This window comes from Polistes dominula, unplaced genomic scaffold (assembly GCF_049000335.1).
Source record: "Polistes dominula isolate Pdom_NZ unplaced genomic scaffold, Pdom_raw_medaka contig_373, whole genome shotgun sequence".
NCBI classification, from domain to species: Eukaryota; Metazoa; Arthropoda; class Insecta; order Hymenoptera; family Vespidae; genus Polistes; species Polistes dominula.
The window spans coordinates 3,347,145-3,374,895 of record NW_028300899.1 but is presented as its reverse complement, the minus strand read 5'-3'; the positions used below and the strand labels follow the sequence as shown (position 1 = coordinate 3,374,895).

The 27,751-nt window shown below is 35.1% G+C and overlaps 3 protein-coding genes across 3 annotated transcripts in view; all 3 read right to left on the bottom strand.

The window, feature by feature from the left end:
• LOC107063699 (uncharacterized) overlaps nt 1-6,662 on the bottom strand; it is a 59,374-nt gene extending 52,712 nt beyond the window's left edge. The window contains exon 1 of the mRNA XM_089177687.1: nt 4,636-6,662. Coding sequence (XP_089033813.1) covers nt 4,636-5,956 — 1,321 coding nt within the window. The 5' untranslated portion in view covers nt 5,957-6,662. The remainder of the gene's footprint in view (nt 1-4,635) is intronic.
• LOC149033471 (uncharacterized) lies at nt 1,432-4,625 on the bottom strand. Its single transcript, XM_089177693.1, has one exon. The coding sequence runs from the start codon at nt 2,895-2,897 to the stop codon at nt 1,470-1,472; it is 1,428 nt and encodes a 475-aa protein (XP_089033819.1). The 5' UTR covers nt 2,898-4,625; the 3' UTR covers nt 1,432-1,469.
• A 3,210-nt stretch (nt 6,663-9,872) lies between the features above and the next one.
• LOC107065538 (uncharacterized) lies at nt 9,873-19,863 on the bottom strand. The gene is made up of 3 exons (XM_015319382.2): nt 17,580-19,863; nt 13,486-13,792; nt 9,873-12,463 (listed from the first exon to the last, which is right to left on the bottom strand). The coding sequence occupies exons 1-3, from the start codon at nt 17,854-17,856 to the stop codon at nt 11,347-11,349; spliced, it is 1,701 nt and encodes a 566-aa protein (XP_015174868.2). The 5' UTR covers nt 17,857-19,863; the 3' UTR covers nt 9,873-11,346.
• Nucleotides 19,864-27,751: the final 7,888 nt, after the last annotated feature.

The window sequence follows — 27,751 nt, the reverse complement described above, 5'->3', positions numbered from 1 at the left end:
TAAAAAATGATAAAAGAAGATCCTTGAAAATGAATATGGATATTTGAGCACTTAACAAAATTGTTGCTTTCACAATTCATTCGAATATCAGTGTGTCACCGACAGAACTCAGCAAAAGATAATTCTTTTTTTTTCTTTCTATACGTTTTGTAATAGAAACGCGAAACTAGGTTAGGATTAATCTTCGAGGATTCACCTAAACGATCAGCAGATCGATCGTATATAACGTATATACACATCTGTCCGGTTAGACGAGTTTTTCTACTTTAACGATTTCCCGTGTCTCTTGAAAAGGAGTCTAGTACATCGTACGTACATGCACCGATGACGCACATGCAATCCTTAACTTGATGCAGCTGGGTACGATGTTATTGCAAGCTTGGTGGTGGCTGCTGCTGCTGTTGCTGCTGCTACTCCTAGGTCTGGATTTAATTTTCTGCTCGTCCCCTAATCTACTTCAACCTAGATGCGACGATGAGCGTAACAGGCTTTCGCGGGATGAGCCTTAGGGCTGAGAGTTTACGTTAATAAGACGGGATTGCGTCAAGTGGAAAGATTTTCTTTCTTTCTTTCCTTTTCTCCCTCCCCCTCTTACTCTTTTTCTCTCTTTTTTATTCTAATACACGAGAAGAGATTTCGTTTGAAAAAAAAAATAAAAAAAAAAAAAAACGGAACAAATCTCAATTTCATTTGTAGATAATTTGAAACGCGGACAAAATTTCATCACAAATTTCTTTAAATAATATAATACTTCTATTTGAATTTATTTTAATTTATCATCTTAACTGATTTGTATCAATTAAAAGTTCGATTTGTTAAATTGTAAACACGTACGTTTAATTGGATAATTTGTAAATAATCAGATAAGGAAATGAAACGTAAACGTATGTAAATTTTTATTATCGATATTGGAAATTATTCTCGGAAGGCCGTACGCAATCGATTGTAGAGTGTTACGATTCGTGGAAGATTGGGATCTGCGGTATGTTTTCCATTGAACGTGACGTCTATTCCTGTAATTTCCCGTATAAATACATGTGGGTTAACAGTACGGATACGATTATACGTGATACCGAACGAAAGGGATAGAGATAGAAATAGATAGATAGATAGATAGATAGATAGAAAGAGAATAAGAGAGATAGAGAGAGAGAGAGAAAGGAGATAGTTGAAGCCACGAGTTTGCTAGGTTACGGTAGGTAAGTACCGTTCGTTTGGACGACAGCTGTTGCAGGTGCATCCAATCGTTGCTCGTTCTATGCACTCTCGATCGACTTCAATTATGTGTGCATGTACGTAATTGTGTATGTGTACGTTTGAGAGAAAAGAGGAGTCTTTACATCCGTGAAAACGTGAGTTTCTACTGTGGCATTATAAACGATTAAAAATTGGATTTAAAACAAAACCATATTAGTACTAATTTATTAGGCTTATATTTTTTAATTAACAAAATGTAATAACTTATTACTCTATTTTTTATATCTTATAACGATATGAGACCTAATTTCATATTTACAAATACGATTTGTGTAATAATTCGGAATGATTCTTAAGTATTCGAATAGATTTATTTTCGTCATACCTGCATCCCTGACATCACGTTCGAAATGATTGATCATCGGAGTTAGTATAACACCCGCAGCAAGTTGCAAACCATGAGAGAGTAATTGTACTAATACACCAACGAGAATAATAGTTTTACCCCAACCACCTTCGGGATAGTAATGTTTTTTCAAAGTAAGTCTTTTTCTTGCGTTGATACCGGTTAAAGATTCTTCTTCCTCGTCCTCGGCAATGTCGTCTTGTTCAGGTCTTACGAGTGTATCGAAATCTGGCAGACCACTGAGTCCACCTTCTAATATCAATTGTTCGGAGAAACGTCTTTTGAACATTTTAGGATTGACCGTTGGTGCAGATATCATCGTTGATTTACTCTTTCTACGATTGTCAGGAACACTTGAAATCCCGGAATCGTTTCCGTCCTTTTCGTAGTCAATCTCGTCGTGTTCTTTTTCTTTTTCTTCTTCTTTTTTAACAGAGGCATCGTCGTAACTCGTCGTTGGTTTAAAGGATAACGAAGATCTTTTCTGTCCCGCCTTCGCTAAAAATCTCGACGAGAGTCTCGATCTCAAGTGGTTATTGCACCTACTAGCTGAGGAACATTCAACGATGTTATCTCTCGGTGTCTGTTCAGAGTACCTCCGTCTATCCGCGTATTCGATCTGGCAGGGACGAACGAAATGCGTTTGATCGGAATACCGCCTTTGAATCGGTAAATCCTTATTCACGATTCTCTCGTTCTGATCACTTGACGGGTCTACTCTGTTGTAGTAACCGATACGATAAACGCTACCAATAGAAGAGTTTCTAACTGACGATGGTGGAAGAAAACTTTGGCAGGTCGATACAGAATAACCTGAGTCCTTTCGTCTAAAACTACCAAAGGATTCTCTTCTAGAGATCGAAGATATCCTTCTACGTTGACAATGACAACACTGATAACGATAACGACACTGATTCGTACCAACGTAACACTTGCATCTGATCAATCTCGAAACAATATCAGGATAAGAACGTAATATCTCGGATAATTCAAATTCACTCCAGGATCTATTGGTATCTGCCGAAATTGTTCTAATTAAATCACGTTTAGAATCGAAACTCATCGATGACCATGTTACCGAATCAAAACTCGAATTATCACGAGATTTCAATTTTCTACGTAACGATGAATTCGTACCTAAACTTATACGAGATTGACAACGTTCCGTGAGTTGCAAATCGTTAGACTCGATCGTATTTTCATCGGCCATTGCTTCGCTGTAAGAATGGCGTCGTTTGCGATAAACGTTTTTCTCCTCTGATGTACCGGATACGGATTGATGTTTCTTTTCCATCACTCATTCGCTTATCGAATGATCTCTTCCAAGTAGATTTAGATTTTTTTTTGTTACCTTTTGTAAGAAACGTTATGAGATCGTTTATTACGCTCGATTTCACGGCTCGATCGATACTGAGTGATCTCGCGAAAGAAAAAATAACAAAAGAAAATAAAATACCGAAGGCTTAGTAGCTTGGGTCCTCACCTTCGTCTTTTCTGATGCATCGTGATGCCTCGCACGCAATGTTAACCTACGTGAGACCGCACGACACACAGACAACCTGTCCCGAATCTTGATAGATTGTCCTGATTTTTCTCACACGCGTGCCATTCGACCTCGTCTATCGATTCGAATCACGACCCTCTCGGATACTTTCATTTCTTTACTGTTTGGAAAGTGAATTTGATAGAAGATACCATTTCCATAACGTCGAAAATACGCTTTACTACAAATTTGTATTCATTTTGTGTGCGTCAATAATGAAATAAAATCAAAAACGAATTTGTTCACATATATTTACTCATCGTTATCCAATAAACTGTCACGAGTACATTCCAATTGAAATTAACTGAATTAATAGATTTTCTATCACATTTTTTAAATTGATGTAATATGTTAATGGATAAAATTTCTCGTGAATTTGTTACATTTGATTTGAATAAATTTAAGTTATCATTTTCAATGTTTTTTTGTATGGGAAGGGCTGCTCTTGTAACCTTTTATTTGCTCTACTTTTCTACATCTGTAGAAAAACATAAGTGTGTCGAACGTGACAGCGAGACTTAAAGTAGATGATACGAGTGTGATAGATGGTGAACTGAAGGATTATACCATGGATCGTTGAACGATCAAGTTTTTTTCCCTTCTTATTCACTCTTTCAGACCTTCGATTCCTTGAGAACCGCGTTGACATAATATTTTATATATCATTCAAACTGAACGTGCTACTTTTTTTACACGGGAAATTTACTATTTTCCCAAAGGATACCTCGTTATATAAAATAAATGTTACAAATATTTTTATGTCATATGTGTTTTGTGAAAATTTGTCTGCTCAAATTTTTCGTTTTGTACGTGTGCAAAATTCGAATTAGGAAATGTTGACTCAATTAGGATTTTTTGGAAAAATTCTTAACACGAACGAGTCAAGTTTATCACGTCTTCGTTAGTTTTATTATTATTATTATTATTATTATTATTATTATTATTATTATTATTATTATTATTATTATTATTATTATTATTATTATTATTATTATTATTATTATATATTATAGTGAAGTAAAAATGTGTATGATAGAAGAAGAAGTTGAGTTCGTAACTATTCCTAGACAGTATTCTTCTCGAGGATATTCTACGAACGTTTTGCCTCATATAACGCAAAGGTTAAGCCACCGTAGTTCACCACGGTGGATTTACAAAATTTTCCACAACGTAGCGGTAATATTTTGAACCTTGTGAGAGAGAAAACAAGAAACAGAGGGAGGAACCAACACCGTTGTATTTCCAGTTACGTATTTACCTCGTTTAGGGGGGGGTGGTTGCTTGTTTAGATATATATTTTTAGGACATAAGTATGAGTAGTGAATTAGAAAACGTATAAATTTCAATTTTTTTCACAGAAATTTGAACGTCGACAATTTATCAACCTTTTTATCCAGAAATGAATTTTGTTATTTGAAAAAAAAAAAGAAAAAATGGAGCAAAAAGGAATATCAAAAAATATGCCTGCAGAAACAAATCCTTGACGTACCTGCGCTGTGAAGTGGAGGATGATGAAATTTAAGTTGAGCAGAAACATGCCAAGTTCCGGGTGCAGCGAATTGCAATCCTACACCGAGAAAATGTACTAACATGGAACACGTGACGATGACATATCCCCAACCACCCTCGGGATAATAATGTCTCCTTAACGTAGCCTCTTTACAAAGATCGTATGGTCGACAAGTTTGTTGATGATTTATGCCAGACAATCCATTTCTTTTTTTCCTACCAAAGTTTAATTCTCTTTTGGCTAAATAACCGGTGGCAAAAGACGCGATATGTCCATCTGGCCATGTTCTTTTACCGGGAATATTAGATCTATTATCGATTTCTCTTTTTTTACGATTGAGAATATTTTGCGTATGCGTTTGCGTTGTTCCATTTATCGATGAATCGTTGGAAGCGTCGTAAGTAATCGGGGATCGAAAGGGATCCACTTGTAATCTTAGTTGTCCTTCCGAAGTGCACTTGGGGCAAGCATGGCGATCGCTTTGCGAAGAACTCGTGCCGCCGATTCGATCGTAGTCAACTATCTCGATATGCGGCGTCAGCACAACCGTAGGCTTTCCTATTTCATTTTTATCTTCATCTTCATCATTATCTTTATCTTTTTCTCCTTCTTTCTTTTCTTCTTCTTTTATTTCTTTTGTTTCTTTTGCTAACTGACTCGTATCAGGCAGTAAAGAAGAACCTTCTTTATTATCCTTAACGTCGTCCCTTAAACCGATCGAAGACACATTGAAGATCTTCAGTTCGATGCTGCTGTTACTATTGCTGTTGCTGTTGCTGTTGCTGTTGGTGTTGCTGATGCTGATGCTGCTGTTGCTACTTCTTCTTCTTCTTCTTCTTCGCCTGCTGGCTGTCGAGATCGTCGAGGATAATGTTGACGTTTCGACGTAAAGTCGGTGCCGATTGAGCGCCCTCAGCGACGAATGTAACGTCTTCCTTTGAAATTCACTGTGTCGTCTCGATTTTCGATCGTTTCCCGCTATCCTACAATCAACATTATCATCATTTTCTTCATGTTTAACTTTATCTTCGCTCGTCGAGCGATGCGTCAAAGATTTACCAAAGATCTTCAGTTCGTATTTTTCTTCTTCTTCTCCTTCTTTTTTATCTCGATTTTTTTCTCGATTATTTGCTTCATCTTCTTCTTCTTCTTCTTCTTCATCTTCTTCCGATCTATTAGTTGAAATTATAGTGAAAGCTCGCGAAATGGGATCAACACTGACGCGTACGGTCCTTTGTGATCTATTCGGCCAAGAATTGCTATGTTTCATTCCTTGACCGTCCTCCCGACGAACCGTCATTTCACCCCGACACCTTTTTTTCTACTAGAAAATATCTTATGGACTGTTTCGATCGATTATCATCGATCCTTTTACTTTTTTCGATCTCGCAGTTATCTTGTTTTTCTCCTGGATCATCAGTTTTCCCGTGAAAAATCTTGAAAATCGATAATAAAGTCTCTTTTTTTCCAGCGACGTTAGGATCCATACGACAATTTGTGATAATAACCTATAAACAACTTTTAATTCCTTTACCATAACATATTTTTTATTACAAACGTACGCGATAATGTTCGCACACTCCGAGGATAACATCTTTTCTTTTTTTTTTTTTTTTTTTAAATTTTGATTTTCTTTTTATTTGACACGTTTTTAAACACTGTTGTTATTGTTGTTCGAGTTTTTGTTTTTTTTGTCTATTTGAAAGAGATTAATGTTGAGTTGAAGGGGTAGAAAGAAAAAAGAAAATATGCTAAAGGGTTGAGAAGAAAAATGTTTGACCTAATATTTGTGATAGAAACTATCTGGTCAAAGTATCAATGGGGTGGAGAGAATTGAAGAAGAAAAAGGGAAAGTTCGAGTTGAATTGGCAGAGGGAAGAACTGGTCCTGGCGAGTGCGCCAGGATGACTGCTACGCACGTGCTGCTCACTTACGATCAACCCCTCTCTTTCACTCTCTTTCTCACTCTCTCTTTCTGATTCGACGATGGTAAGCGCATGCTTACGAATATTCGACAAAGTTACAGAACCTACCACTGTGTCTTTCATTTTAAAAAAGCTCCATTTAGTGATATATTTTTATTTTATTTATTTAATTCAATAATTAATTTGTTCATTCAGCGCTATATATAACAAGAAAAGTAACGATTTAAGTTCTTCTTTTTACCATTTGGTTTCGATTATTGAAATTTAAAAATCGATAGGAGATTGTTTATCCAAAATATAACGTGTTGATTTAACGTTGAAATTTATTTTAGCATCAATTAAATTGGCTCGAAATTCGAATGCAGAAGAGAAACGCGTAAAGACTAATAAGATTTATTGCTGTCTGGAATAATCCCTGCAAATGCGACGAATACCACCACGGAGAAATGTTTGCACGATTTTTTCGGCTGATTTTAGATCGTCTTCGTGTTCTTTGATATCGTTTACAAGAATTTGCATTTGTTTTTAAGCTAAGTGCAATTATTCGTGTTTAAGTTAATTAAAAAAAAATAATAACCCACTGGTTTATTTGTTTTTCTTTCTTTCTATTTTTAACGTCAATTATTGTATAATTTTATTTTCGTATATTTTTTTTTAAATACGTAACGAGCATGTTGTATAATAATTCGTTTTAAACGATCGAATTAAAAAAGGTTTAAAGATAATACTCGACTCGAAATTTCTCCCGTTGTAACTGACCTACGACACGAGTCACGTAAAGCCGATTATCCGTCTACCGTACTTCGATTCGAAGAAGCCCCAGAGTTGCTTCAAGGGCCAATGAATTTCTCTACAAGGTACGGATTGTTCTTTTCACCGAGGGGTTGGACCCTTTCTTTTATGAATGAACCCACGTGGCAACAAATTAGATTCTTTTTACGTTCAAATGATTTGCATTTTTAAAAAGTAAACACCATTTGTATTAATATATATACAGATTTGACAAGAAAAAATAAATATCTTTCTATTATTTAATATCTTTTTTATACTTAATTAAAAATTTAATTATCAAACGAAATAATAAATTTAAATTAAATCATTGATCATATGATTATCATGAAATAATTCGAATAAAATCTTAAATAAATATTTTCCTATTTCAATTTATACGTGCGCGTATTATTGTTACGGGTGAATTTTTACCCTCCGTCCCCTTTTTTGCGATTAAATCAAATCGATCGTGTTTCTTTCCTCTTTCCTAAGAAAGTTTGTTAAGGAAATAAAAAAAAATAAAAATATAAATTCGGAAAGGTGAGAAACGAAACGAAGCGCGTACGTCAACGTGGCAAACGTTATTAGGGAAACAACATAATTATTATTACGAATATTCGAGTCGAATTCCATAGTCGACAGTTACGAGCGGAAACGAGGGCGAGTTCGCACGGGGCGGGTGTTAACGATTTCGCGGGTGGAAATATGCATCCGCTTGGTGCCGAAGCTAACAGTAAATTTAGGCAACCGAGAATGCCGTGGACACGTTACGTTCCTTCCTCTTTCTCTCTTTAAAAAACTCTCTACATTATTTATCTCGCTATTAAATCCACGCTATGAAAACAGAAAAAAAATGAAAAAAGAAAAAAGATAATTTTTTGAGAATGACAGAAGGATCAAAATAAAAGAAAGAAAGAAAAACAAGAAATGTAATCGAAGAAATGAGATGTGTGAGTTAAATAAATACAAACGACTTTAAAAAAAATATCAAAAAACAAAAAGAGAGAGAAGGAGGGAAAGAGAAAGAGAGAAAATGTTATGGCTGTTAAATTCAGTGAACGTATACTATCTTAAATCATAGATGATTTAGAACGATAATCTGGTCTGGTACTTTCCTTTTACCCTTTGGCTAATACATCCTCCTCCTTCAGTGATGCACAACAACAAACGAAAATGAAGAATACGACGACGAAGAAGAAGAAGAAGAAGAAGAAGAAGAAGGAGACGACGAAGATCTCGAGTTATTCGCTATGACGCTCCGGTCGTCCAATTAAGGGAGAGCTCACGACGGGACTTGGCTCGGTTGGGTTTAACGGGCTATAAAAATTGTTGCTTTGACGTTGGTCTATTCGCGGCTGTTCGCAGTTGCGTATGCTAACGATGAGCAAAACAGAACGAGAAAGAAATAGAAAGATTAAAGAAATAATAAAACTTTTTTTTCCGTGATCAAAAGCTTTGGTTACGTTTCTTCCTACTTTAACCAAGAATATTGTTTCTAGTAACCCAGAGCATCTATCCTTTTTACGATATTTTTCAATCATCTTCTTCTTGGCGTTCTACTTCGTATAAGTATGATAAATAAGTGTATCATACATTACTTGTATATATCCTAGGAATATATAAAATATTTTCTTATTACACAATCCTGACAAAACTGACTTATATATTTTTTCTTTTATTGGAATATTCAATTTATATATTTTTGTTGAAAGTTTGAATATAAATTTGAAAAGAAAACCATTAAAAAGTCGTAACACGAGTTAGATGTGGTTTTATGACCTAAATTTGAAGAGTAATATACCTAATCAAAGATAGATAGATTTACGAAAGAAATTAAAACGGGATTCTCGTTAAGAGGAATGAGGGTAGAACGTTTCAATTATTTCCGGTTAGTTGGGTTGACACACGACGCACCAGTATACCTTTCTACATTGAACACATGATTCTCTCTCTCTCTCTCTTTTTCTTTCTCTCTTTTTCTCTCTGAAATTAAGACACTTATCTAAACGGTTCCTTGTGAGAATATATCGTATCGCAAACTCGGTGAAAAACTCTAAACTGCGTCTCCGCATGCAGGTCTCACAAGTGAAACTCTTCTAAGTTCATTCGTTTGCGTGTGTAACTGGAATTGTTTGTTAAAGAAAAAGAACAAAAAAAAAAAAAAAGACGTAGAAAATGAGAAAGAGAGAAAATAATATAGCTTGTTGTCCTTTGAACACGAGTCCACGATTAGACGACGATATGTTATCCGTTCTTATTATTACGAAGGAAGTAAGAAACTAGGACGATCTTGATGCGTAAAGGTCAATAGTTCTTACCTTACGAAAGAGGCCATGACTTTAACTCACCTCTTCTCGAACCTTTCTTGAAATTACAAAAAAACCAGCTTCTTTCTTAGCACATAATAAAAAAAAAAAAAAAAAAGAAAAGAAAAAAAAGTAGAATCATCTAAATGAAATTCCAAATAGAACGAAAAACTCTGAGTAAAGAACAGGGAATAATTTAGTGTTATTTGTTTTTCTAATTTCTTTTTCTTTCTTTCTTATCACTTTTATGTACACTTTTGTAATATTATCTTTTTTTTTTTTTCTGTTTCGACGTACAATAGGTATATTTTATTTCATATAGATCATCATAGATATACCAAAGATAGTATAAGATCTTCACGGAAAAAGATTTTCTATGCATTTTCTCGCGGAATCTATTTAACTCGAATACAAAACTTGGATGGCCGGACATTGAAGAATCGATGAAGCGACTCTTCGAGAAAAGATATCGTACTTTTATATACATACACGTGTACACGATGATCAACATATATTTTTATATACAGGATGTTACATAAAAATTTCTACTAAACTTCTTCCAGTTTTATAATCCTATATTAAAAATAATAAAAAGAAAATGTTCTTATAAACGTGAATCTAAACACATTTTATTTTCCAAGTTTTGTAATTTAAATATATCCTTCCCTTTTTTTGACTCTTAAAAATACAACAATTGCAATTTCATAAATATTGTTTTAAAATGAATTTGTTTATAATTAAATAGTCGACTCGATATGTGTTAATAAATTTAATTTATTTATTTTTTTCTTTATAAATAGGAGTTTGTGATTTTTAAGGAGAAATTTTTTGAAACATCCTGTAGCCATAAATGTATCTATAGGAGAGAGTATGAATATCTTTCGGCCGAAGTGAACTTATCCTTCCGGATCTACATGCATACATACTTTTCTTTAAATTTATGACAAGTTTAGGAAAGAGTAGGATAGTGAAATCGAGTTCAAGTAGAAAGTTAGGATCGAACTTTTCGCGAGACCGTACCCTTCGTTACTCCTTTTCTCTTAACTTTATTTTTATTATCCTTTTGTTGGGAATTCTGTGTAAGGAAAGATAAACGATATATTGAGAAAATCGATGAGCCATATCGAGTGAACGGAAGAAATAATGAAAGGGGTGGAGAACTAAGGAGAAAAAAAAATGACCGCAAATAAAAAAATTATACGAAGAATGATAGAGGGAAAAAGAAAAAAAGAAAGAGAGAGAGAGGGATAACAGGCAAAAAAAAAGGTTGGTAATGGTACCACTCGATTTTCATTTGATTGATGCTGTTGGTTCTATCTTTAAAAGCTCGATCTTTATTTTATGCATGTTCTTTGTCAATAGAACCTACTCATTTTCTTTTTTTAGGTTAGTATAATTACTTACTTAAGAGTGAACTAATTAAAGTAACATTTGCTATTAAAACACTTGGAAAGTAAAGAAAAGAAATAAAAAGAGAGAACAAGAAAATGATAGGTGAAAGAAATGATTGTTGAAAACGTCGATCATGCACATGGATTATGATCGATGTTATACTTATTTCTATTTCTTTATCTCTTTCATTTTTATGCTTATAGGTTTCAAATGAAGTATCACAGATTCATAAGGATGGAGAATGATCGTCATATAATAATATCTTTTTGATATTATCACCGTAACGAATTTATTTATTAATCGAGATGGCCATTCAAGTCGTTCAAAGTGACTTTCATTCTAGCCTTGAGCTCGTTCGCATAACGCAGAGCAGATACGTCTATTTGAACGTCATCCATAAGAAGATCGCAATCGAGATGTCTGCTGTCGCATGCACGATGATGATGCTTCAAGGCGTCATTAGGATCCACGTGATGAGCCCTTCTCGTACTTGGATTCAACGTGCTTAAAGCATAATGATTGTGCACGGTTAATGCACGCCTAGTCGAAACAAAACTCTTTACCGAATCACCTTCCGGTGAAACGTTCGAAGTCCTAATTGTGTCCAGATAATCTGGATTATCGACGAAACTCACGGATTTACTTTTGTTCTGCAACTCCGGGAAAAAGTATACGTTTCTAACGGAGTAAGAGGCAAACTCTTCGAAACTTTCACCGAGTTTTCTACGCTCGTCCGAGATCAAACCGTGCCAACTTTTTCTTTTAATTGGTACGATAGCCTCGTCCACGTCTATTGGTACCACAAATTCCGACCTATGTAGGTTCTCGTAGAAACAATGATTGTACGGTATCAATTCCATTCTTCTCTTGGTCCAAATATCCTGATCGAAAAATTCTCTTCTATTCTTTTTATCCTTGGGTAAATCACCTGGTAATGTAAGATCGAACCACCGTACTACGTTAGATCTTTCATAAAGTCTCAATACTTTTAATACATTTTCGTGAACGTCAAAAACGTAGAAATAAAATAATCCAGCACCTAAGATTCTATGCAATTCAACGAATGCCACTAATTTTTCCGAAATATCTTCGTCGAAATCGAGACCCTTGATGCATAATGTGAATCTCTTGGAATTATTCGTCGAACTATCGTTTTCATAGTTGTCGTCATCGTTATTATCTGTTACGTTATCCCTAAATATGGCTAAACTATGACTAGGATTTTCGTAGCAGGACGTAGAACCGACGTAAACTCGCAAAGGATACGCCGTTGATCCTTCTAACGACGGTAACTGACAGGACACTAGAATTCCCGTGTAACTGTCTGTCTCTTCACCCCACTCTTCCAACCATATCGGCGAAACTAGAGCCTCCATGCTATAACTGCGTATCCTTCCTTGCTCTTCCTCGTACCTATATCGTAGAAACAAACAAACAAACAAACAAACAAACTAGATTAAACTTCATTCATTTCACTTCGGTACAGTTGTAGTTAGTGGTTAGATATAATATAACATAAGAGAGAGAGAGAGATAAAGAGAAAGAGAGGGGGTAGTCAAGATATACCTGGATAAGTTATGTCTAATGAGAAAATTAACATCGATGATAAATAATTAAATATATTTAATTTACATTTAATTATCGTTTATATTAAAAGATACATATATATATTGGGCCGGGGAAAAAATTTCTTCGTATTTTTTATATAAATGACTTCAGGATCGTATAACTGTGTTAATGTTAATTGGATTCAAGAATATTTGCGTGCGTTTATAAGTTGACCTATCGTAGAATTATTAAAAAAAAAAAATATTTGCTATATTTGTTCACGCTACTCAGTCTGGTTAAAAAAAAAACATTTGATGAGAGGATCACTCGATAAAAAATACGCAAAAAAATTGATTTCACTGCCGTTTCCATAAAAATACTAAGAAACTTGTTCCTCGAGACCCGATATATTATATATATTAATATTTATTCTAGAATAATAAATTCAAGATATTATATCGTGACTTTGTCGTTTGAAAAATCATTTCCAAGAAATCTAATAATAAAAAGGAAATTATAAAATAGACGTATAAGATCGATCGATTTCAATGCTATTATGTAAATGAAATAATTAACTGGCTTGATAGAAGAAATAAATTCAAGTTTCCAGTCTATCGATTTGTTTCTCGTATTGCTTCGGCTCACGGAAAGAAGGTGATAAAGAATAAGAAGAAGAAGAAGAAGAAGAAGAAGAAGAAGAAGAAGAAGAAGAAGAAAAAAAGAAGACGAATAAGAAAATAAGAATAAGAATAAAAATAAGAATAAGAAGAATAATAAGAAGAAGATGATGAAGAAGGGTTAGCCATGTTTTTCTTTTCTTTTCTTTCTCATTCCGTTAGAGTAAGTAGTAGTAGTAGTGGTAAGTTGGCGAAGGAAAAGTAGCTCACCAAACGGTGCAGAAGAGGGAAGAGGTCGGTAGAGGTCCATGCTTGACGGCGATCACTCGAAGACTTGGATAACCGGCCACTCTGAGATCCAAGTGGCCGCTATAGAGGAAGAGACGTCGAGGAATCGTTTCAAGCCACCTTATAGCGGTTAACTCGAACGCGTCCAAAGTCCTTTCCAACGCCATTTCTAAAGTCGTTTCATTCCTTCCATTAGCACCGTCGCACTCCTTCGAAGCTCTGTAATCGAGTGCCAATCTTCGCGCCCACGAATACGCCACGATGCTTCTTGTACCTGGTGGTTCGCCACCTTAAACATGTAGAATAATCAAATAATATAAGGAAATGAAAAAGAGAAAAAAAAAGATAATATGTTAATATGTTCAAATAGAACGACGTGATTTATGTTAATCTTGTCTATTGCTCGTCAAATATTTAACAGGAAAAGTATGTTCTTTGTGAATACTTTTACATACTATTATTAATGATTTCTATGGATTATTAGATGATTAATAAATTAAAGAAAAAACAAGATTTTTTATGTCATGAAAAAAGGTGAAAGTGTAATAAAAAAAAAAGTTTTGATTGAACATAGACGATTTATTTATTGGTTTGTTCGATGGATGGGGTTGTTGTTCGATAAATAATTTTTATTCGTTTGCAATTGTTTGACAGTAATGACAATTGATGATAAATATTGATTTATTAATACTAAACAATTATTGTTCACTAGCCGATAGAAACATTACCATTATACTTAATGCAACGTCACGGCTTATTGATTAGACATAGTCATTTATGAACCGTAAAACGATTGGAATAATCGTTGTAAGAATCGAATATACGACTTCTCGTAATCGTAATTATCTAGAAAAATTTTGTCGCTTGAAGCTTGCTAAAGATGTAATGTCCGACAAGTTGAAATTGTGATGATGGTACAAGTACTCTGAACGATAAGAGAGAAAGATAGTAAGAGAATGGAAGAAACAGAGAAAGAGAATGGGAGAGAGAAAGAGATAGATAAAGAGAAAGATAGTTGCGAAACACCTCGTTCGTTCCGGCTTCACGCGTTTCCCATTATCGGACACGCGAGAGATTACGTACGTTTCTAGACACGTTGCGGAAAACATTGTGATTCAATGGGTGGACGGAAGTGACGTGTTACCACTCAACGGATACGTCCTACACGCTACGAATAAATTCTACTTTTATTCAAACTTCCACAAAATAAAATATAAAGCAATATTAATTTATGTCATAAATTTTTGAAATATTTATTGTACGATCATCCGATAAATCAATGATTAATATTTTAACGTACAATTCCTATATATTATTATTTTATATATTTTACCATTTATAATATACACTTCGTATAATTATGATAAATTAATATAAAGAATCTAATATAAAATATATATTCTCTCTCTCTCTCTCTCTCTCTTTTATCAAATATTATTCTATATATTTCTAAGAAAAAAAAAAACTATATAAAAGTATAATAACGTCTAGACAATTACAAAATGATTGTCTCCTAAATTTTATTAATGAAGATCGATCGAATTAGAAATGACGTTGCTTGAATAGAATTCTGATTGCTTTAATCTCCCAATTGAATCTTAATAGCGTGCGTGCTCTCGATTGAGAATAAAAGGGGTGAAAAAGGATCATCGTTTTTCTCATTCCTTTTTAATCTTCTTCTTATTTTTTTTTATCATCTCCATTCTCTTTCATTTTCTCACTATCACTCTCTCACTCTCTCTTACTTTGTCTATTAATCTATCCCATGTTTCTCTATCCATCACATGAGTCTTGCGAACACTTTTCTCGACATAGGTTGTTGTACACCGGTTCTTTATTGAACTCGTTTGTAAATCGAGAATGAATCGATATCCTAACGCGTTAGAGCGCCATCCTATCTTTCACATCTAGTCATAATCTTCCGTTCTCGGTCGCTAAAGAAATAACTGAGGGATGAGGGCAAGTGGGAGGGAAGGAAAAGTGGGGGAGGGAGAAATCGATGATCATCGATAAATTTTCATAACGATATCGAGCAACAGGTATCTTTCTCTCTCTTTCTCTCTCTCTCTTTGATAACTACTTTCATTCTTGATCATCGTACATTCACGTCGATGGGAATGTGGATCGTGAATGTCATCGACTTTTTCTTTCTTTCTCACTCTCTCTCTCTCTTTCTTTCTACATCCGCTTTCGTTATCGCGATCGTTAATGGCAAACGTTTGCATACGCTGGCAGCAGACTCGTTTACTCTTTTACACTCTCCACTTCGTTCGTCGAACGTAAACCGAAGCTCTTCCTTTTTTTGTCGGTACTTGTTATTTTTTTTTTTTTTTTATTTAAAGAAGAGAAAAAGAAAGTTTGCGCGGCCAACGATTGACCCAACGTAAGGAAAAGGAGAGGAACGAGACGGTATATTATGGCTGGTGTTGCCTGCTGAGAGTGTGATCCTCAGTCGTGCCCTTTTGCGATTACCCTTTCCTTCTGCTGCATCGTGTCTAGCAAAGGTGTGCCTTTGAGTACGTACGAACGTGTTACGTGTACGTGTACGTGTAGTCCTCTCTTATGTATGAATATACGTGTTTTGTTAGTATGTATGAGTTTTACGAGAAGGCACTCTCTCTCTAACTACGAGAAGTACTCCGTAAGTACTCTGACTCGTTCGAAGAAACTGGCCAAAATTATCGTAGCGAAATCGTTCCTCATAATTTAGCAAGAATAATAACAACACGATCGACGGGCGGTCCAACGCTGACTGAGATAACTCAGAAATATATATTGTCATAAATTATTTCGTCTAATGAAGTCGCTTGCTACGAAAAATGAGACACGTCCAGAGATTTATATGCGTCTTGCATTTTTTTTATTCGTTTGAGACACTCCTCAACTTCTTTTCTTACAATTTCTGCTTTTTTCTTTCTTCTTCTTCTTCATTTTATTTATCTTTTCATTTTCTTTTTTGTTAGCTGCTCTTGGCACACGCGTACGTGCGTGCGTGTTTTTTTTCTTATTTACTTCTCTTGAATCGTCTTTATCACCTTTTCCATTTGTAGACAATTTGGTCGTTGGGATTTATGATCGCCCTAGGTGGAAACTTCGATCGATACTTTAAAGCTTTGAAAACGAACAATAACCATTCGTACGAAAGGAAAGAGAAGATACGATCGTGCCGAGTGGTAAAGGAAAAAAGCTCGAGAAATTTCCCTTCCTTCCTTTCTTTCCTTTCCTTTCCTTTCCGTTCCTTTCTTCCTTCCTTAGTTACTTGCTTCTACCGACCGGATAGTCGTGAATCCTGAGAAACTATTCGCGAGTAAGAAACACTCACGATCTTTCTACCTGCTGAACGAACACTTAAATAGAGGGACGTTTGCTTCGCTTTTTTTTATCTTTTCTTCCCAACGCGTTTCTTAAATTTATAGATCGAAACGAATTTATGATCTTTTTTCAACTAGCCGAACCTGTTTTAAAATAAAAAATTAATGATTCGAAGAAATTAGCAAGTTAGATTATACTTTTTTTCTTTTCTAAAATGAAAGAATTATAAAATTAATTATTAATAATTCGAGGAAATAAAAACAGTGATTCCATGGCCAATAAAAGAAGTAAAAAAACTATTAAAATCATATTACAATATTAAAATATAAATGAAGTTTATGTAGTAACTATTAAAAGAAAAAAAAAAGAAAAAAAAGTAGAACCGTTGAAAAAACAAATTGTGAAGAAAAGAAAAAGATAACGAACAATAGAAAGTATAAATAATTCGAATTCATTGACCCTTAAGAAGAAGAAATGGAAATAGTCTAGGAGAATAGAGTTAAGGGTCCGAAGGTACGCTACTTCCCCGAGGTTGCGAACCCGTTCGGCGATAACGAAAGGGCAAAGGTCGTGACTAACTCGCGGCTAGCTCGCGACGACGACGACGACGACGACGACGACGACGACGACGACGACGACGACGACGTTGACGATGGTTGGTAAATGTAGTTGGTATTAGTGATGATTGTGTTAGTGTTAGTGGCGTGTTGGTGGTGATGGTGGTGGTAGGTGCAGCGCGCATGGTGAGGGAGAAAATTGCTTACCAGGCGTGGGAGGAGGATCTGCTGGAGGATCCGGGAGTCTTGGCGGCGAATCGAGAAGAGTGAGGACGCACAGTGCGGTGACCAAGACTGCAACCAGGCCAGCTCTGCACGCTCTCTTCGTACAGGCTACCAGCATCTTATTATTTTCCCCCTCTTTTCTTGTCTTCCTAGATTCGTCGGTTGTCGTTGTTGTTGTTGTTGTATTTGTTCGACGATAATAATAATCGATCGTCAAGATTTCGAGAATTTTCGTACCATCTTTCGATCTTATCAACATTTAATTTTCTAAAACTCGTATCACTAAATAACGAATGCTATTAATAAAAAATCAAAAGGTCTCAGTTGTACTCCTCTTTTTTATTTTTACCGTTCATATATCATGATGGTCGTTGATTTGTTCTCGAATAAAACGATCTAATCGATCACGTTTGACAGCTTAGAATGTAATCACAATTAGTGGTTGTAGCACGTGACTCGATTTAGAAATATAAATATCAAGTCTTTCCTATCAGAATTTTCAATTCACTTTCTATTATTAGATAGATAGAGAGAGAGAGAGAGAGAGAGAGAGAGAGATTTTCTCTCGAAGAACTTGAACAAAGAATTCAAGAACTTGGAACAAAACTTCGTCACGTACTCTTCGGGTCTTGCACTTCTCTGGAATATTTCAAAGTTAACGAAGGTGATGATGCGAAAGTAAGAAAGAACGTAGAAAACGTTGTTGTAACGTCACCTCCTAAACACCCCGCGTATTCTCGTCGATCCACAACAGGCTCACAGCTTTTTTCAGAGTCGCGACCTCGGTTTCTCTTCTTGGAATACGTTGTGATCCTTTTTCGTTCAAAAGGGAGGGTCGCAGGACACCTGGTTAGGGACGAGGTAACGAGTAAAAGACGACTTATCCTATACTTGCCTAAACGGTCGTTCGTACTTTCCTCTCTCTTTCTCATTCTATCTCGTGTATGAAAACAAGCACGAAGAATCTGTCTTCTTGGTTGCTCGTAAAAAAGGTCTCGTTCGAGACTCGACCTCCCACGCGACTCTCTCTATCTCTTTCTCTGTCACCTTCGTAACTACGGTAACCATTTATGGTGGTCTTTGAGTTGGATCCCCCTTCCTTTATTTCTTCATTCACGAATATATATTTTATTTTCATTAATTTAATATAAATTTAATTAAATCTTTCTCATTAATGTATCTCACTCAAATGCTAAATATGTTGTTGTCTCTTTCTTTCATTTCTCTGGGTATATTTTTGCTTTTCTCGAAGTAACAAATTTTTAAATAATTCTTTTTCTAACTCGAAGTGTCGTGAGAAAGGACAATGGTCCTTCATCTTTTTCTATTCTGGTACCTCGGTATCACGCTCGAAGACGCAAGCTGGCGTGACCATTTCGAATCCATTCGATGTACCTTCGATTTCATCATTGGTCGCCACCTGAAACCGGAACGACTCCACCTAAGTTTCTTCTTCTTATTCTTCTTCTTCTACTTCTACTTCGTGTCTCTCGATCGTTCTTTCCTAGGAGAACATTTATACAAGCTACAGATCGATTCTCGATTTCCTCGCTCGCTCCTCTCTCTCTCTCGATCCGTGGGAATAGCAACTTTGTAGATTACTTTCGTGTACTACTAACGGGATGTTCCACGAAACTTCCTCAATGATGATTCAACAGTAAAATCCGATTGTTATTGTTATCGATCATTCGTCGAATCGAACTTTGGTCATTTTCAAAATGACGATAGAAACAAAATTACTCACAGTTGTCTACTATCTAAAAAAAATCTAAACAATTCTAAACTTTTTAAACGTCCATCTCGTTAAGTTCACTCTGTTTGATTCATTGATGAGTATTGAAAAAAAAATTTCCTTAAAAAAAAATTACAAAAAAAAACGAAAGAAAATAGTTATCAGAATAAAAGTTTTTTTCAATACAAAAAGAGGGTAACTATATAAGTTGGTAAATAAAGAGACGCACGACGGAGTCGCACGTGGTCGGCGAATCAAGGACCGGGATTGGTGCAATCTAGCCTGCGCGAGAGTCGAGAGCGTACTGCGTCCATGCGGGAGGTTAACGTGCCAGCAGAGAGAGCCTTACCACGACTCCACGACTTTGGACCCGTTGCCTTAGCATGCTTTGCCAATGCGCCTTTGCGCTATCCTCGTCCCCGTAACTCGCCTCTCTGCATTACCTTGCTTTTACCTTGCCTTTACCTTGCCTTTCCTTGCTTTCCATTACCCCACCACAATCACACCACCACCTCCAACTTCTCCTACTATTCCTTTACATCTTTTACCATACTCTATTTCTTTGTCTAGTATGTACATATGTATATGTATATATATTTTCATTTTTTCACCTAATATTATACTTAATTTTTTATTATCACGATTGTGTTAAGTGTACAATTTATTTTGTATTTGTTTTACAAATTTTATTCCTTTTTAGTTTTTTATTTTTTTATTTTGAGATTAAGTTTATCGTTGAACAATAATACTTATGACTATTTTACAAGGATGTAAAATTATCAGTCTACCTGGACACGATTAATGTATTACAAGTTTATTATCTTAGTATACCAAATAGTTCAATCCAAGTATAAAGAATGTTTGGAGGTAAGTAGTTATAAGTCAATTTATCTCGAAAATTCAATCTTAAATTAACCCGTAGTTTAAATAACTCATCATTCCTGTGATTTAGATTGATAGGTTGGTGAAGTATTGACACGTAACAAGTTACGTGGTACACTTTGTGTACTCCGATTTTCTCAAAAATATATCTTCAAGATCTTATCCGATATATATATACGATAGATCAGTATGATTTCGATCTCATGAGATTCATCACACCGGCTGGCCGGCTTTTCTAAGTTCCTGAGATTTCCTATCCGAGTTGCTCGTACCTCCTCGTCCCGATTATTCGATACTATCTGGTTCGTATCTAGGATCGACTAAGTGCTTACCAGATGGAGAGGTAGATCGTAAAGCGATATTATCTCAGCACCGTTGTCGATACTGACTCGTGATCTCACTCTAACCAACTGATAATAGAATCGCCTGCTTCATTAACTCTACTTTAGCTCTTCATTCTCTCTACTTTCATTATTCTTACTTTATTTTTCTTTATTTTTCTTTCTGAACGCGTCCGCGCTCGAATTAATCTTCTTACTCTTTTTCTTTTTCTTCTTTGGAAAAGGTCAAATATATTATTAATAAGAACGTCAAACTTTTGTTCCAACCTTTTTTTCAAAGATGAAAAAATATCTTGATAAATAAATAAAGATAAAGAAAAATATGAAGAATGAAGGATATATTTTTTTATTTAGGAAACTTATTTATCTGATAATTAAAATAAATAATTAAAAAGAAACATTATTTTTTATATAAATAAAATAAAAATAGAATATGATTAAAATTTGGTTGCCTTATTATTGATATAATTATTGTGAAATATTTTTTAAAAAAAGTTAATCAAAAAAATTAATAAATAAAAACGAATAAGACATAAACGTTATGTTAACTCAAATTGTGGTATACTTCATTTGGATCATTTCTTTCTTTCTTTCTTTTTCTTTCTTTCTTTTTTTCTTTCTTTTTCTTTTAATAATAACAGAAGTATATTTGTAATTTCTTTCCATCCTTTTTGGCCATCATCGTAGTCATCTTTTTTATCTCTTGAGGCTCAAAGCGACCACCGTGAAGCGTGCGCTACTTGTTCCTGTCAAAGTCGATTGCTCGGTGAACGATGAGGTAGAAAAAGAAGAAGAAGAAGAAGGGTAAAGATAAAGAAAGAAAAAGATACGGAAAGAGAAGACTAGAGGAAAGAGGAAGAAAGAAGAAGCGTTGTAGTGAGAGAGAAAGAGAAAGAAAAAAAAGAGAGAGAAAGATATAGATAGATAGAGAGAGAAAGGTGCAGTTTCATTTAAATCATCCTGACGCCATTCGCCCACCGGCAGGCAGGAAGGATTCTCGAAGGGAGACTTTCTTGCAGAAATTACTTTAAACATGATTTTGTTGTATGTATCGTACGTGTTACCAACGGAAAGGGAAAACCACATCTCTTTCTTTCTTATCGTTGTAGGAAATACTGAATGAATGCTCCGACCCTTTCTCTTTCCTTCCTTCCTTCTTTCCTACCACTTTAATTTATTTCAAGATAGGAAGGAAGGAAGAAAGGAAGGAAGAAAGAAAGAAGTACAAGAAAAAATAAGAAGAAGAATAAGAAGATAGTGCTATACGATGGCATCAAAGAATTTCAAGAATCCTCGAGACGTATCCGATGAATCCAACAAACGTGCTCATTCGATTTCCCCTAACATTTGTCATGACATTACTCAGATACCATAAAAGGAGCCACTTAATTTCACTTACTTTTATCAACTCGACTCAGCTAAATCCTTCGATTCCGATTGTACCGATTTCGCGTTAAGTAAATAAATGATTAAAAACTTAGCTAATTGTTTAACTATCCACAGCTTGAAAGTTACGCAGAAGAAAGCTCGTTTGGATCTTTGTCACGTAATTTGCTCTTACAAAGTACCTTACCGCGATTTATATCGAAGACGATGTATTGCATATAATACACATATATATATATATGTATACACATTTACGTGGCAGAAATAAGTAAAAAAGTATAGTCTGTCGTAGTTACGTACGTACGTACAAATATATATATTGATAGGGACTTTGGTGGAAGGTCTCTTCTTCGAAGTAAAGGAATAAGAAAAGGTTGACTAGGGGAACCCTACTGGGCCCTACTGTCGTCGCAAACGGCGATCTTCCTAAACTTATTAGCTTCGCAGTAAGAAACTCATAAATGCTTATGACTCGTCTAAGGACTTTTTCTCCTTCGATCCACCCGAACGATCCACTTAAAGGGCCGCGTTTTGTCGGATCGTTCAGGATGAGAGCAACTCAAGAGAAACGACTACACTATATACTATATCTTTCTACATATACGTAAGTATGTTTGTGTGTATGAGTGTGTGAGTATGTATGTTACACGACATCTACAGAGTAGAATAAAGGAAGAAGACACAGAACACATGGAGTCCCTTCGACGTCATTTGTAATGCCGGATGGTCTAATGATGCGCTTGCTCGTGACAGCACGCGGAATAAGAGTGGAAGCGTGCGAGTTCAGTTGAGGATTCATCGCTGTCTCCTCTCTCCTGGTACGTAAGTTACGAGCCAATGTAAGACCGTGCAGCACATAGTTAGATACGAGCTACACGTAACCCAAGTCCCTTGCACACACCCTACTCCTATCCTGCAAGATCCTAATAGCGCGGGAACACGAAAGCTTTCGAAGGAGGGGCACCTGTCGCTCTTAATATCGATCGCGTTTAAACTCTAGCGTGACGAGCTGAGAGAAGCACCATTAGAATTATAAAAATAAAGGAAACCGATAAAAAAGAAGAATTTTAGTAGATAGACGACGAATGACTGGTATACTTTTCAATTCGTTCTGCTATTTAAGAAATAATCCCTATTATTTTATATCTCCATCGACTATCGATCGAACGATTGTTAATTTTCTTTTTCTTTGTATTTATACAAAAAATATCTTGCTGGTATTTTAATGATTCCAGTTTCGGATTACATTCATTCTTTTTCTGGTTGAAAATGTATGTTATTTAAATTTAGTTAGATGAGAAACGACAGATACTGCATTTAACACATATACGTACAGAAATAGTTAATAATATAATAGTAGTAATTAAGTATATTGTCTAATGGTTTTTCTAGTATTTAAGTTAGAGAAAAAAAAAGGGAAAAAAAGAATAAAAAAATTTTGTTATTTTCTACTACCTCCTTGTCTTCCTTTTCCTTCTCCTTCTCCTTCTTCGCAATCTACCCTTCTCATATTCGATTTTTTTTTTGTTTTACTACAGCGTTATTACTCGAAGATACCTAAGCGCCGCCGTGAAATTATCGCGTACAGGCAACCCAGTGATTTATTGTTCGTCGAAGAAGATCGATGCAAGTCGGTCGGTTGGTCGGCTTAGTGCGACTCGTCGGACCGTATCGCGCCTTTAGTTTAGTCCTGCTGGACGGTGAATAATATATTCCATTTGTTCGAGAAAGGCCCCGAAGCTATTGCTTCGCAAAACTCGTCTATGGTTTTTATCTTTCCCTTTTTTTTCTTCTTTTTTGTTTTTTTTTCTCCGGTTAAAAAACATTCGAATACTTCCTGAATTTTGAAATAGCCATGGACTTGATTTCGGAGCTATAAATAAATGCCTTTGAAACTGTTCAAATAAAAAAAGAACCAAAAAAAACTCTCTTCCCAATTAAAAGTAAAATTTAAAATTATTGATAGAAAAGAAATTGTATAGAAAGGTTTTAGAATCGTAATAATTTAAATTAACGAAGATACATCAACATATAGAATCAATTAAGCTGAATCGATTATGAAGGGATAATAAGTAACGTGATCGAAGTAAGGAAAGTAGGTGTGTTTGGACGTGGGCAAGTCATTTCCTGGTTAGTCGGTTGGTTAGTTGGTTGGCAATTAAACAAAACGCGACTCGTTTCTTCGGAAGATGAAGTCCGTCCGTCCGTTCCGCATGGTCGAAGGACAGCCACTGATCGGCGGATTTATGCATCGCTAATTATTTTCTTATCCTCGAGTCATAATGGCTTGGCTTGGGTTGGCTTAGTTAGAATAGGTTAGGCTAGGTTAGGCTTAGGTAAGAGTAGCTTATGCTAGTAAAAGAGTGTAAGGATGTGGTGGTCGTTTCCTGTGTGATCGGTTTGGGGGGAAGGTGATGTTTGAAAGCTCGGTAGCTGCCGTTATACCGCCCATGGCGAGAATCCATCGTCGTCTTACTCGATAAAACATATATATGTGTGTATGTGTGTTCGATGATCTTCGGGGTGATTAATCGATGGGGATATGCTTGCTCGTTCATCGCAAGCTATCATGTTGGTAGGGTGCTAGCTCGTTCCTAAAGCTGTTTTCCAGGGCTGTTTCATCTTATCGTTCTTTACTTTTTTTTATACACTATTTTATTGTAGAGAAAAATAAAAGAAGTTGAAGCGTTCTCGAGTTTTCACGATTAAAGTAATCGACTTAGAGCAAAGTTTTTATCATCGATAGATACTTTTTACCTGCTATTACTATATAAGGAATAAAATTGAGACGGATAATTCGATTTTTCGCAGTAGTCGTATATTACTTAATTTCAATTTTCTGAAGGTGATAAGTTGATATAAAAACGTTTGATTTTTGCTAAAGTAAGGAAAAACTTTTGCAATCTTTTATTCGGAGTTATAACAGCGATGATAGCAGTATTGAACGTATGAAAATAAAATATAAAGAGATAGAAGAACTAGCGTAGCATAGTATAATACTAAGCGGAAGTAGATGCTTGCCTGCACAACGTCGGAACGACGAAGAATTGTTTCCCACCCTATCTTTTTCTCTTATATAGATTCGACCCTTATCCTTCTATTCGCGAGGGTCCGCGTTAGAGCTACGATCGATCGAACAGTGGATAGGATTATTTGCGATGTAATCTCTTGCCGTGGTGATTCACGTACCTTGCCATCGAGTAGGAAATATTCCAAGAGAAAGAAAGAAAGGAATAAAGAAAGAGAGAAAGTATACGTGACCTTATGATACAAACTTACAAATTGAATTCCCATGGGAGAAGAAAGGTAACAATTCTTTTTCTAATAATCGACACAACGAATAATTAAACTATTTTAAAATAATTAATACAAATAATGTTCCTTAAAGAAAAATTAAAAGAGAAAATAAAATGTAGGAATTTATGAAATAAGAAACCACAGATATGAACTAGGTAAAGAAAGTTGTTATATTACAAAAATGTCGAACGTCTTTCTTAGAACGTATGTATACTCCTGTGGTTTCACAGTATGTTGCTCTCTATGGCAAAAGCTCTATTGGTAAGAGCCGACGATCGGCGAATAGAGATTACTACGAGGCCCTCGAGAGCACTCGTCGTGACCCTTTCTGGTACCTTTCTCTGATACTCTTGGGTAAGCCGGTGACTCTAGAAGCTAACCGACTAAGAACCTTTTTACATATATACAAGATGCGATCGTGTACTAAACAAGCTTCCTTTTCAGCAAGAAAGACAGAGAGAGAGAGAGAGAGAGAGAACATTGGCTCAGAATCGTTCACAGGAATGGTACAACTAATGCGAAGAAAAACTACTTCTTTACTTATGACGTTTTATTAACGTTATGTAATAAGATTATTACTATTACCTACCACTACTACTACTACTAGAGTAATGTCGTCTTCATCGTCACTATTGCTACTACTACTACTACTTACCACATACTTATGATCTACCATTAAAATGTAGTCATTATATTTACGGCGCAACGAACGAAAAGGGGGACACTAGAGAGAGAAAGAGAGAGAGCCCATGTAGAACGATAAATCTTTTTAAAGCACTACTTTCCCACGTAGACCTCTCTCTTTACCATTTTCATTCCCTTTGACTACTTTTAGAACCTTCAACTTTATCTCTATCTAACGTGTAAATGAAAATTATACTTCATCCTAATTGTCATGGTAATTGTCTAGATTCTTATTTAACTGGACGAACGGAAATGAATTTCAATACTGCTGGGAAATCCTTCATTTTATTCTTCCTCATTGTAATTATATATATTATTTCTATCTATTTAAAATGGCTAGTACTCTTTCATGATAACCTGGTATTATAATATATAATATATTTTTTTTATATCAGATAATTGAGAAAATTAACATCGTTTTTATCTATGGAAATAAACGATCCATAAAATCGAGAACGGAAGAAATTTTCTTGAATACCTAATTCCTAGATACTATCAATTAAAGAGGTTTGTAATCATTCGTTAATTTGCTAAAGATAATGTTTAAAATGAGCTTCCTTCTTGTGCTAACTTCAACAAAAAAAGGTGAAAAAATATTCTATTAAAAATATTTTTTATTTTTTATGTGAAAGGGCAATTTGAGGAAAATTATTTATAGATGAAAAAAAATATAATACAAAATGTAAGATATAGTACTCATAAGTTTTGTTCGTGAACAAATCTACCTTAGTATTTGTACTTCAAAGGTATTTATTTTTTGATGTAGAAATATCCGGTTACTCTAAATTTATGTAGCAATTCTAAACTTTTGGCCTATAGTATTATATATATATATATATATTTCTGAAAATAATATATAGTCTCGAGATGATAATTCGATTTCGTATCGATAGATTCTACCTTTAGATTCGAAATTCACGATGGGAAAGATAAAATCAACGAAGCGGAAACACGTCCGACTTTGATCGCGAATGACTTCTCGCGAAACTGGTTTTTCCTAAGGGAGATGGTCATGGATTTGCGTGTGTTTTATTTTGACTATGTAAGAGGAAGAGGAAGAAGAAATCTCTCACTGGTGTCCGTACTACTGATTGTGAGACAGCCTGAGGGACAGCGTCCGATGTGGGAAGAGAGAAAGAAAAGTCCTGCTGTGCGATGCGTTGTATTACATGCGTGGGAGAATACATGTTCGAGAATATACATATAGGTACATCTAGCTATAGTCAGATACGAGTCTACAAAGGTAGAAACAATAGTGATTTCATTCAGTTTTAAAATAGATAGTCAAGCATCACTGATCACCCCTCTAGCTGTAGTCTTAAGTTGTTTTATTTTCTGATAACATCGTCACTGCAATCTTTCTAATGTGTTTTAAGATGAATATTTACTTTAGTATGATCGATCAATCATTTTATCCTATCTTATAATTATCTATCATTATTATTTTATTACATGAAAAGAAGAAGGAAAAAAAGGATATTGGATAATCAATTTGTTGAAGATCTTTTGTTTTTCGTTTTATTTCTTTTTGTTTTTTTGTTACGTCTAGGTACAAGTATATTAATTTCTAAATGGACTTTATTATTGCCACTTGTATCGATGTAATTCAACTTAAACGTGACATAATGTGGTTGTATAATTTATCGAAGAAAATTACTACAACAACATGATTCCAATATAGAAAGCTATTTAATAGTGATTATACGAAGCTTATCATATCGATTAACTCATTTTCCTCGATATTTCCTACCATGAATGAATGAACGTGATTTTGTAACAATGTAGGAAAATTGAAAAGAAAATTTAGAAGAAGAATATACTCGACTGAGTGA